Genomic DNA, 13308 nt, shown 5'->3' on the forward strand with positions numbered 1-13308 from the left:
AGTCTTCACGTCCTCAATTCCATTGATTAAAATGTTATTGTGCCTCGATTGGTTTTCGAGGTAGTCTCCTTTGGAAGAGTGTTTGTCAAGTGTTGTTTGGAAAATTGAGAAATCCTCAGACATGGTTTTGAATGCAGTCTGGCTGGTGACATTCGCACCCTTTAACTCCTCCACCTCCGACTGCATAAATTCCAAACTGTGTTTAAATCCCATTACATCCTTAAACAGCCCATCAACCCTTTTGTTGGTAGAATCCATAAAGATTTGCAGGAAGGACTAAAAGTTATTTTCCTGAAGATCTATTAGATCTTGATAAAACTATTTGTGTTCATTGAGTAGTTCATGGAGTGTACAGTAGTGCTTGATATGTATTCCTCTTCCACATTGAGCTTTGCAGCATTTTTTCTGTCTAGCATTTGCCATGCTAAACGCTTGTTGTGAGCTAAAACGAGTTCGCAAACAAACCCCACAACCAACCAGAGACAGCGGTAGGAGCATTCGCTTACCCACAGAACGGGCAGTGCCCTTCTTCAGCCTCCTGAGGTTGAAGAAACGATTAGCAAACTTAGTGTGTAGACTATTGCAATATAGAAGCTTCGGAAATTAGCTTCAAAGTGTTATTATGTCAATTTAGAACTAAGCTATTAATTTAATACTATAAATGACTTAGTTGTAATGAATAATGAATCATAATGTCATTTGAACCAATATTACGCAGATAGATGAACAAATTAACCCTGATATGTATCAAATTCCATTTGAAAACAGTTTAGATGTAATTGTAAAATATTGTTGTATGCTGTGAGTCTCAGATATAGTTTTGCATGTGGGAAATTGAAGATATTCTTCTGTTATTTAATATGGTGTTCTATTTTCTATTTTAGTTGTACCAGTTATCAACATATTGTTGTGACGACCCTCCCACTCTGTCTGCCAAATTCTTTCTCTTTGCTCTTGTTTTCCTTAATAGGATGTCGGTGGGCGGAGCCGGGAGAGTCATCAGTGAAATGGGACACACCTGGGCTCGGGTGTGTCCCAGGATAAATGCACCTCTTCCCCATTCATTGAGGAGACTCTCCATGCAGACACAGATTTTGGTTGTGGCATTTTTCTGGCTGTTTTTGGTTGTTTGCGTTGGCACCTTTCAACACCCCTCATTATCACATTTATGCATGCAACCACTCACTTACACTACTGATTACTGACTACACACACCATTGTTAATTCTATTTAGTTTACTTTAGGTAAATAAATATATATTTTTTATTCCCTATCTCCACGTTGTCTCCTTGTTTGTTACGCGCGTTGAGCCGGTTCGTGACATTGTTCAATGTTTAATAAAATAATGCCCAGTGGTTATTCTGGGATTTAAGCTAATACGCTTTTTTTTTGCTGTGGTATCGTTTCTGTATCGAGTATCGTTTTGGTATTTAGTATCGTTTCGGTATCATGATACTAAACCTGTTATAGGTATCAAAGTAAAAATTCCGGTATCGTAATAACACTAAACAAACGTATTATAATGCTTGCAGAGTTTGAACCCGGAGATTCCTGGGCCTTAGAGACATCTCTAACGCACAGATAGTGGGGCAGGTTACACCTTGCCCCACCCCACCCACCCCATGGTCCAGCACACAGCAGCACTCTGAGACAATACAACCTGAGTATTATTATGGGAAATATTGAAATAAACAATTATGTGTGTGCATGTGTGTTAGGTAGAGAGAGTGAGGGGGGGGGGTTATGATGTAGTCGACTGCAAGCATGTGATGGCAATTTAGAATGTGTGTAGGTGTTTTTGTAATGAGCATTACCAATACAATACAATTCCATACCCCCACCACTACCCCTCACTAGGCTATAGCACAACTGAGCCCTATACAGTAGTAAGGCATTAATTGCCACAGTAAATACTGCAAAAGCAGTCAACTAAATAGAGGTTTAGCAAGTTAAGTTTCCTTGACCAGAATAACGGTTCAAAACCTCTCTCACCTTGTTTACAAAGGTGTAACAAACAGTACTACACAGTATAACAGTATAGTAGTAGGTTACTTACCATTTTTGTTCATGGCGGAGCTGGCATTCGAAAAGTGATATCCCCAAACTATTATTAGGTTACTGTATACATACAGTTGTCATATGCACCATTTCCTGCTGTGTAGAAGGTAGAAGATAAAACTAAGAATGTCCTTTCAAATTCAACCGTAGAGGAACAAAACACTTTAGAGCAAGGCTGAAATATGTATTTTGTATCAGCTTAGGGCAGCTCCAAACTCCTCAGCCTCTGCTCAGCTCTGTCCTGTCCAGAGTGTCTGTCCTCGCTGCAGGGTGAATAATAAACCTGTGAAACCTGATTGGAACGACGGGGTGTGTTGAGAAGCAGATTACAAACAGAGCTCTGGTAAAGACTGCTAATTGGTTGAGAATTTCACTAAATCCGGATTGAAATTGTTGTGCAGATGCCTTACTACAGAGCTGCTCCGTCTTGTTCCACCCTTACCGCATCCTTTCTTCCGGGGAATACAGTAGAGAGGCTGCGCTTTTGAGGGCAGCCTACTTGAACATCGTTGGTGTCAACGCGCTTTGGTAAAGAGGGGAAGCTTTTGCGATGAGAGAGCTCGAGTGGATCTGAGCGCGGTGGCGGTATGAACAGCAGTGACACGGCACGCGAGCGCCGAACAGTGTTCGCACATGCTTTTTACTCAACAACTCACTTTGAGAGGAACACGGGGCAGGCTCGGTTTCATTGGCAGTTGGCCTACATGTGAGTGAGCACATGACATAGAAACAACGGAATTAGTCTGTGTTAAAACAATTGTACATGTTTTTCGTTTTCTATTCTCAGAACCAGTAAATACAGAGGCTAATGTAGCCTAGATTTAGCCTTAGGTTACATACAGGTTTAAACTCCTAGCCATATTTGTGACTAAAAACAGAACTATAAAGATAAGACGTTTGTTGTAATAACGTCTTCTCTTTTTACTTTTAGTCATAAATGTGGCTACTGAACTACACGATTTTGTAAATGTACATTAGTCTGACAATTATTTTATTATTTTCATTATTTCAAGAATCATGTGCACGACTTGGGCTTTCCGTATGACTGGAAGGATTATAACCAACACAGCCTAATCATCATAGCCTAGTCATTGCAAATGATTGCGTCCCCTGATTTATGAGACGTCAGTGTGCTCTGTTATGCATTTACTGACATCTAGTGGTAATTTAGATACCTGCTCATCAATGCCCACAAACTCTGGACAGTGTTCTCTTGCAAGGCCTCATATCAACACTAACAGTAACAGAAAATAAGTGAGTGTCATAGGCAAATTCCAAATCAATCCACTTTCATTAGTTGATCTCCCTATTAATAATGCTAAAGGGAAATCACTCTCATCTTTCAATTTGAAGATGAGTGTGCAGTACCTTCAATGTAGAGGACACACTGAATCATGATGGTTTTACATCCAGAGGGGGTCAGTGTTGATCAAGATGAAACTCAAATACTGGCCTGGAGTGTACAAGACTGCATCACAATTCTCCAACCTCTTCCCAAAGTGTGCCCTTAATTCCCGTCATAGATTTACCAATGGTGAAAACTCCCTCCAGCCACTGCTTGCAGCAATTCAATGTTTTTAAATCTATGACTGGCAGTGTGCAAGTGCACACTTTAGGAGAAGGGTGGATAATTAGGATGCGACTTATCACTGTCTGCTGTACGGCATGGAATAAACATTGTCTGATGTAAGGTATGGACCCAACACTGTCTGTGTGAGCAGTATTGATGAGTCTTAGGTCAAGCTAATAAAAACTGCACCAACAATAGTTTGGAAGGATATCAACTCCTACAAGAGTAGCACGTTTATGCACTTTGAGATTATTCTGTATAATGAAAAGCACTTTTACAAATGTAACAAATTATTATTATTCTTAAGTATCCCTTTTTGATTCAATAAGTTACCGTTGGTATTGTTTTGTTTGGGCAATTTAAGTGCTGTCACCACCTACTAGCCTACTTAATCATTGCTGTTTGAACTGTCTAATTTAGTGTACCCTGCATGCACAACACATGTGGAATTCCTAGTCTCCTACCCACACGATCATGTGCCATCGCAATCTTTGCATCTGTCTCTCCCACTACTCTGACTCTGCTTCTTCCACCCTACTCTCCTCCCTTTCCGCATCCTTTGACTTTCACTGTCCCCTTTCCTCCTGGTCGGCTCAGCCCTCTCCTCCCACTCTGAGGGTGAGTGACTCCACTGCGTGCTGACAGAACAGGGCGCGCGGGGCAGCTGAGCGGAAATGAAGGAAAACTCAACCTATCATCCTTTCACTCCCTGCTCTCCACCTTCTCTTCCTCTGTATCTGCTGCTAAAGCCACTTTCTATCACTCTAAATGTCAAGCCTCTGCCTCCAACCCATTGAAACTCTTCTCCACCTTCTCCTCACTCTTTAATCCTGATAAAGACGACTTTATCAACCACTTTGAAAAAAATGTCGACGACATCCACTCCTCATTCACTTAGCCTACTGAGTCCAATGGTCCCACTCACACATACATTACGTGGCCAAAAGTATGTGGACACATTCTTCTGGCATCCGCCAAACCCAGATTCGTCCGTCTGGCTTCCAGATGGTGAAGCGTGATTCATCACGCCAGAGAACGCGTTAGCACTGCTCCAGAGTCTAATGGCGGCAAGCTTTACACCACTCCAGCCGACGCTTGGCATTGCACATGTTGATCTTTGGCTTGTGTGCAGCTGCTCGGCCATAGAATCCCACTTCATGAAGCTCCCAACGAGCAGTTCTTGTGGTGTTGTTGCTTCCAGAGGCTGTTTGGAACTCGGTAGTGAATGTTGCAACCAAGGACAGACGATTTTTACCTGCTACACGCTTCAGCACTCGCCGGTCCCATTCTGTGAGCTTGTGTAGCCTACCACTTCACAGCTGAGCCGTTGTTGCTCCTAGACGTTTCCACTTCACAATAACAGCAATTACATCTGACTTGTTGGAAAGGTGGCATCCTACGACGGTGCCACGTTGAAAGTCACTGAGCGCTTCAGTAAGGCTATTCTACTGCAAATGTTTGTCTATGGAGATTGCATGACTGTGTTCTCGATTTTATACACCTGTCAGCAACTGGTGTGGCTGAAATAGCCGAATCCACAGATTTTAAGGGGTGTCCACATACTTTTGTATATATAGTGTAACTCACCTACGCCTTGATATTTTTATCCCCTTTCTCTATATGAAATCTTGCGACTAATGATTTCCGTCCGCCCACTTGACCCCACCCCCTCCTCTCTTCTCCCATTCCTCACTTCCCTGATCAACTCATCCCTGACCCCTGGCTGTGTCCCCTCTGAAGTCAAGATGGCCAGAGTTGCTCCCCACTTCAAGAAAAAAACACTTGACCCCTCTGACATCAAAAACTACAGACCAGTATCCCTTCTTTCATTTCTTTTCAAAACGCTTAGAGGGTGCTGTCTATGACTAACTCCCTCGTTATCTCTCTCAGAACAATCTTCTTGACCCTAACCAGTTTCACAGAAGGTTTCCGATCTGCCAATACTAACGCTCTTTCCTCTGTCCTCATCCTCCTAGATCTATCCGCTGATTTCTACACCGTGAACCATCAGATCCTCCTCTCCACCCTCTCAGGGCTGAGCGTCTCAGGCTCTGCACACTCCTGGATTGCATCCTACCTGGCAGGTCACTCCTACTAGGTTGCATGGAGAGGATCTGTGTCTGCACCACATGCTCTCACTACTGGTGTCCCGCAGGTCTCGGTTCTAGGCCCTATTCTCTTTTCTCTTTATGCCAAGTCACTCGGCTTCGTCATATACTCACATGGTCTCTCCTATCATTGCTATGCGGATGACACCCAACTACTTTTCTTCTTCCCCCCTTCTGACACCCAGGTGGCGACATGCATCTCTGCTCGCCTGGTAGACACACAGAGATGTGAGACGTGTCGAAGGCACACTTGCTACATCTTTTCACCAAAACAATATACAATATCACTATTTTTGTATAACTCCTAGGTGAATGAAATCAAATTGACTATAATACATAGTCATTTCAATAGATACAGTTTGTGAAACCGGTAGTAATGTAATTTATTTGGCAAATCTTAACAGGTAATCAATGATCTATTTGTTTTCATCAGATGACCTGACCCTCTGACGTATATCTGAGTTGAATTACTCCAGTGAGCAGCAGCTTCTAGTTGTAGAGTATAAGACCCTCATAAGAATAAGCAGAATACTGCTGCTGGCAGTGATTCGCATAACAGTGAATTGGGAAGTGGGTAGACTGTGCTTCAACCAACGCAAGTTGAGGTTCAGCCAAAAAACACAGGTTCATGTCAGAATATGATACAGATATTTGTATCATTCTGGTGAAGGCCATAAGGGCTGAAAAACATAAATGTGTTTTTTTTTATCAAAGGGTATAAATGAAAGTAAACCTACATTACATTACATTACATTTTACATTTAGTCATTTAGCAGACACTCTTATCCAGAGCGACTTACAGTAGTGAATGCATACATTTCATACAATTTCATACATTTTTTTTTCTTCTGTGCTATCTCCCGACTAACAGTGAATCAGTGTTGCATTCATACATTCATACCAACTTACTCGGGGTCGAGTGACTGTATTGTTGTCTTTACATAAAGGATGTGAGGCCTGTTTTTTTTAACCAGCTGTATGACAAAGGAGATCATATAATGTGTGTTGTTGTGGGGTCTTGAGAAGGTGAGTCAGTGTGTAACTGAGTGAGGAGACTAGGACTGCTGTCTTGCTCCTGCAATGTTCCCTTCATTTAATTGGAGGCACATTAGGTGAGAAAAAACATTGTGTTCTACTGTGAAATACACCACTGCTCTAAAGCCATCGTTTTGGTCCTATTTGGTGACAATCTCAACCCTTTTTTTTACCGTCACATAATGAAAGCCTATCATTCGTGTATGTCCACAAAACATACTTCACAGACAGACACACACATATATGCACACACTGTCTATTCCTCCCTAAATAATAAACACAGAGCAACAATAGTCAAACATAAGCAGTTCCTCTAACAGTAAGTACCATGTGGAATAGTGTTGACATACACTAAAGCGAGGTCTTTTATTGTCCAACTACTGAACAGCAGTAGCAAATAAGCCACTGAGTAAAAACGTAAGCAACACATAAATCAACTTCATTGCTGCGCTCTTCTTTTCTTATAGACTTGCTCTTTTATTTCTCCATAGTGGACCCTCTTTTTTATTGGTTGTATTGATTTAGTTTCACAGAAACTGTGGGAGTCTTTCGTTATGATGGGAATACCACTGAGTAAGACACTGAGGATGACAGCATCACAGTAACCAATGGTTACCACATGGGCAGCCCAGTGAGCTTCCCTGAAAGCTGATAGATGGATGACAGTAGATGACAGAGGGGAGAGCAGTTGGAGGGGACAGGGTGCTATGACAGGAGGGGAGACCTTGGTCCATGCTTAATTTACACGTATTGATTTAATGTCCAACTCAAGAGGCATCATACATTTGAGCTTACAAAGACAATTCATGTTTTTTTGACAGTACAGCAGGAAATGTAAAGAGAGAGAGAGACAGACAGTAGGGTCATAGACAGAGGGTTCAAATCCCCGTCAGCAGGAGGCATATATGGTCAGGAGCTTAATTAATAATGGAACACTAGTCACTTTAATAATGTTTACATACTGCTTTACTCCTCTCATATGTTCTATTCTACCATATTTTAATCTATGCCACTCCAACATTGCTCGTCCTAATATTTATATATTTCATAATTCCATTCTTTTACTTTTAGATTTGTGTGTATTGTTGTGACTTGTTAGATACTACTGCACTGTTGGAGCTAGGAACACAAGCTTTTCACTACACCTGCAATAACATCTCCTAAATATGTGACCAATAACATTTGATTTGATTAAGCCACCATACCAGACTCCGGCACGTCAAGGTATGTTAAGTACTTCAACTATGTAGATCTTCATGTATGGTGTCGTGTGGTCAAGCGGTTTGCTGGATGTGAATGTTGTGAACAAAGTGTGCCATGGTGGCGGGTTGTGTTTCAGATGATTTTGTGCCCAATAGAAATGAACATTAAATAATGTAAGGTGTCATTTCTGAGTCACTTTTATTGTAAATAAGAATATAATATGTTTCTAAACACTTCTACATTAATGTGGATGCTACCATGATTATGGATAATCCTGAATGAGTCGTGAATAATGATGAGTGAGAAAGTTACAGAGGGTCAAAGATCATACCCCCAAGACACGCTAACCTCCGCTATTATTGGTAATGTGTACATTGGTTAGCATGTGTTTGGGGTATGATTCATTCAGGAGTAAAAGCCAAACTCGCATTCAGGTGAAGATTTACATAGTTTTAGTAGTTAAAGGGATACTGCGAGATTCTGTCATTTAACGACACATTCAAAGAAAATAACACCCTCCCTACAATCAAAGATGGGGCACGTTTGATTATGCTGTGGGGTTGCTTTTCTGCCTCTGGTACTGGAGGCCTTGAACATGTGAAAGACATTATGAAATCAGGAGATTATCAAGGTGATTTGGAGTGCAATGTTCAACCTTTACATAGTTTTACAATGTTCCATCCAGAGCAATGTTCAACCCAGTGCAATGTTCAACCCAGTGCAATGTTCAACAATGAATGGTTCAAGAAGAGATTGGCCAGCCAAGAGTCCAGATCTGAATCAACTCCAAAACCTATGGCGAGTGCTGAAAACAGCAGTTGGTGGAGGACACCCCTCAAACATGGAAGAGATAGAGCAGTTTGCTGCTGAAAAGTGGGACAAACTTCCAGTAGAAAGGTGCAGCAAGTTCAATGATGGCTACAAAAAATAAATGTTTCTGCATATATTTGGCCGGCACTGTACATGGGATGGGAGAAGCAGCATCATGTTGCTCCTACAGTACTGTGTTAGCATTGGTCTTCTTTGTGACCCAAGACCAAGCGAGGGATGACAAGCAAAGCTGCCAAAAGCTAACTTTGTACTTATTAATGCTAACAGGACACATTGCTGGTGCCCCCACCTCAGAGAATGACCTTTAATCCTGCTGTTTGAGAACCAGAATCATACTGGGGAACTTGGCTGCTCCTGCTTCTATCACAACACAGCAAATCCAGATACCTATCACAGAATTTGATTATTTTTGCCTTGAAGCTTTTCTTGATCACAAGGCAAGGCTAAGTGAACAACTGAATTCTAAAATCAAACATTTTTCTTGCAAGATTGTAAAAGGTAGTTATATAAGGACCACAACATCTTGAGGGTCTCACATGGTGTTCATCTACCAGATCGGTATCTGGTCATTGACCAAAGTCTTTGTGGGCACCATGACACACACACACTCACACACACCTCAAGGCCCTCAAGGCCCTCTCTCCTCACATGTTAGACATCTCTGCCTCTGCAGAATCCCATGTGTGGATGACTCAGGTCTCCACGAATGCTTTTAGCAAGGATAACTAACTCATTGCTAATGAGCAATTTAAAGAGACATTCAAAAAATGGAGAACTGTACACTGCCAGTGTTACTGTATGTAGACAGATACCGTACTGAAAAGTGAATCATATCATTTAATTGCCTAAGATGACGGATAAATCCTTATTTGATGACAAAGAACAAGGTAAAATATGTAGAAAAAGTAATACTCCTTTACATTCCTCATCGCTTCCATACATTAGACCAGGAAGATCCAGAAGAGGGAACATAAGTGAGCATGAATGCCAAAGACCAGCAGAGACGGCTCCAATGCTTTTTTTGTGTACATTTCTAGGCATTTAGGAGACGCTCTTATCCAGAGCAACTTACAGTAGTGAATGCATACATTTCATACATTTTTTTTCTTCTTCGTACTGGTCCCCCGGGGGAATCGAACCCACAACCCTGGCGTTGCAAACACCATACTCTACCAACTGAGCCACACGGGACCGTGTGCTTCCCACAGTTGTGTCAAGTTCGCTGGATGTCCTTTGGGTGGTAGACCATTCTTGATACCCATGGGAAATTGTTGAGCGTGAAAACCCAGCAGCGTTGCAGGTCTTGAAACAATCAAACAGGTGCGTCTGGCACCTACTATCATACCCCTTTCAAAGGCACTTAAATATTTTGTCTTGCCCATTCACGCTCTGAATGGTACACATACACAATCCATGTCTCAGTTGTCTCAAGGCTTAAAAATATTTTTTTAACCTGTCTCCTCCTCCTCATATACACTGATTGAAGTGGATTTAACAGGTGACATAAATAAGGGATCATTGCTTTCACATGGATTCTCCTGCAGTGGCATGTATTCATGGATGATAAGGGAAGCCAGTTTCCCCCCCAAAAATGGACCAATAAAAAATATGATTAAATCAAATAATTTATCTTTTGTCTCTCTGTGTTTCAAAATGTTCCTTCAATTTTCCTTTTCCTTTTCCTTTTCCTTCAAAAAGGCTGAATGTATCTCACAAGAGTAAGCATCCGAGTGAGCGAAACAGCGCCCCTCTGTCTCACTACGTGTAGGCCATCTATCTGATGCTGTCTGGTCCAAAAGAGTATGACATGGTTGCCACACGTAGCATAGAAGGCAAGTGAAGCCAGCTAGCATCTGGCCTACCTTGACAAAAAAAAGTATAACAAATTTGCCAATCAGCGTTGAGCTAAACTGAGCGAGCACATCTGTGAATGCTCCTGGTAGCTAGATGTAGAAGGCTAATGTTAACTAGCTAACGTTGCCCATGAATGGAAGTTAGGCTAGTGAGCAAGCATTTTAGCTAGGTAGTCTAGGGCTACAGAAAATGTAAGTGTGTACTGTATAACGGAGTCATAGACCGTTTCGACAAGATGAAAGAGAGGAGGATGAAATTGGCGTTTCTCAATAAGTAGGGTGAGACAAAATGTTTTTCTACTTGCATGAACGCACGCACAAATGCATACACACACACACACACACGCACACAGACACACGCACACAGAAATCAGAACCATGGACAGGCACATCATATTTAGCTTACGTAGATTGGACTCAATTGTTTTTGGTATCTTTTAGTTGTCACTGTATTAGACTAAGCAGAGGCGATTTGATGATGTTGAAATGTTGCTGGAATTATGGAGGCAGCTCCTGTTTTCTTTGTAACTTGCGGTAACTCTCTGTGGTTCTAAATCAATAGTTGTTTAGTGGGCCCGAAAATGTCGGCAACATTAACTTGTTTGACCATGCTGTAGGTCATGTAACGGTCTGTTACTGTACATTCAATATGCTTTGTGGACTTCAGTGGGGAGGGGGGGATGCTTAGCTTCCTCAGTTTTTTTTACCCTGCTCACCTGGTCAGTCTATGTCATGTTATGGAAAGAGCAGGTAGGTGTTCTTAATGTTTTGTACACTCAGTGTATACTTGGAACTTTTCCATGTGCAAAATGTTTTTCAAGTGAATGGGGGAATCAACAATCACCTTTGATGTAGGCTGGACTACTGGATTGGCCTATAAGCCTATAAATGGAAACTTTATTAGCTCTCAAAAAATGATTGCATCTCTTGCTTTATTGAAAACCTCATCACTAAATAAGAGCCTCATTGGGATTCAACAGGTGATCCAACACCTCTCATTCATTATTTACATTGTCTGTAAAATGGAACAAAAATGGGCGATCAGCGGCAAAGCCTCAGTCTGATTCTGTCTGCATAAATGTCCACTTAGCCCATCTGGAGAGAACCCGTTCTCCTGGGGAGACTGTGTATTTACACACTTCAGTCTAAACCTTCCCTGAGCCCAACCAGGGTAATGTGATACAGGCGACACCAGGTATCAACACCACCCACCTCTCTCCCCTGAACACCTCAGCTCTATGCTCAGCTCTATGAGGTGGACTCCCAGATTAAATGAACATACTGTAAAAATATCTTCAAAAGAGGATAAAGAAGGGAGGGGGCAGTGCTTATAAGCAGACTATGCTCTGCGCCTAGGGCCCCCGACCGCTAGGGAGCTCCCGACCAAAACAAGGAAGGTGCAATTTCAAAATTTGGTAGTGCATCAGCAGCTTTCCTCTTGTTATGTCACTCAATGACAGTAAATCAATTAGCCCATGTCAGCTAATATTTTTTTTAGATTGCTAGGTTAGTGTAGCCAGCTATTTAAACCTTGTAGTAATCATGGCCCGAATTACTGACCCAAGGGCCCTGACCTCCAGGGGCCGCATTGATTTTGTTAGTCAATCTCACTCAGATATCATATGAACATGCCATAAATGGGAAAATATGACTAATTTGAGGAAATTACCTTTAAAACTATAACATTTTCACTCCACCCAATGGCATAATGTGTAGAATTGCAGGAAATGAACTTGAAAACTGCAAATGTTCTGACCCTGGAAGGGAGGATCTCATATCATTGGAATTTAGGCACATTTTGATGGCCAAACTGGGTAGATGTAATAGACTCCTCGGTTAGCAGTGCATTACGACTAAGCCCTTCCTATTCCAGAATTCTGATGATGAATATACTATAAAGCTATCATTTTCTCTCACCCTTCTACCAGTTGCCAAGCACAGCAAGGCAGATATTAATTGTAAGCATGTGTGAGTTCAGCCGGTTTAAATGTGTTGCAGGTCTTTTGGTTTAAATGGTTTTTATATGTTTAAAAAAGTTTAAATATCTCGTTAGTCTTAAATAGTTTATTTATAGTGGCTTGGTGTCAGAGATTTGGCTTCAAAATTCAAAACACTGTCTGGCAAAGCACTATTTTATAATCTGTTAACTAACATTTGGTACTATATACACTATAGTACATAGTACAACTATCTGACCTTTTCTCAGCATGACCTGTAACCTGGATATAAGCAGCTGGACATGATGACGCACAGCACAGGAGGACAAAATGGTGGCACATTTCAAAAAGCATATTGAGTCTATGGCTACATGCCGTGCAGCGCGTCCACTACAGCTGGCCGACAATGATGTAAACAGATGGTGAACATCATTCTCTTCAAAGAATGTGAATCTGAGGGCCTGAAAAACCTCTAAATGATTAACTCATAGCTCTCAGAGCAGAGTGTCAAAGCAGAGAAATACAAAACATTGGACTTTGGCCATATCTCAGACACTGTCAGATCGGTCTGTGTCACTGGTCTCTATTGTGGCTACCGGTCTATGACCCTGGCCAACATTCCTGCCTGCTAGTGTTCAGCCCCATAGGGCTCTGTTTAAGCACTGGGCTTGTTGCTTTGTTCTGGGGAATTAAAGTGAGGCAATCTGTCAACA

The 13308-nt window shown here is 41.7% G+C and overlaps 1 protein-coding gene across 3 annotated transcripts in view; it reads right to left on the reverse strand.

The window, feature by feature from the left end:
• The window catches only part of LOC106567433 (actin-binding LIM protein 3), a 136012-nt gene extending 133282 nt beyond the window's left edge, over positions 1-2730 (reverse strand). Inside the window, exon 1 of one of the 3 annotated variants that reach the window (XR_014380112.1) lies at positions 2057-2728. Coding sequence is in view for 1 of the 3 variants with exons in the window: in XM_014136675.3 (XP_013992150.1) it covers positions 2057-2069 (13 nt within the window). In the remaining 2 variants the exon portion in view is untranslated. Of the gene's footprint in view, positions 1-2056 lie in introns of all 3 variants that reach the window. The other 2 variants (XR_014380113.1, XM_014136675.3) reach the window with 2 other exon arrangements.
• Between the last annotated feature and the right edge of the window lie 10578 nt (positions 2731-13308).

This window comes from Salmo salar, chromosome 13 (genome assembly GCF_965601325.2).
Source record: "Salmo salar chromosome 13, fSalSal1, whole genome shotgun sequence".
Taxonomy (NCBI): domain Eukaryota; kingdom Metazoa; phylum Chordata; class Actinopteri; order Salmoniformes; family Salmonidae; genus Salmo; species Salmo salar.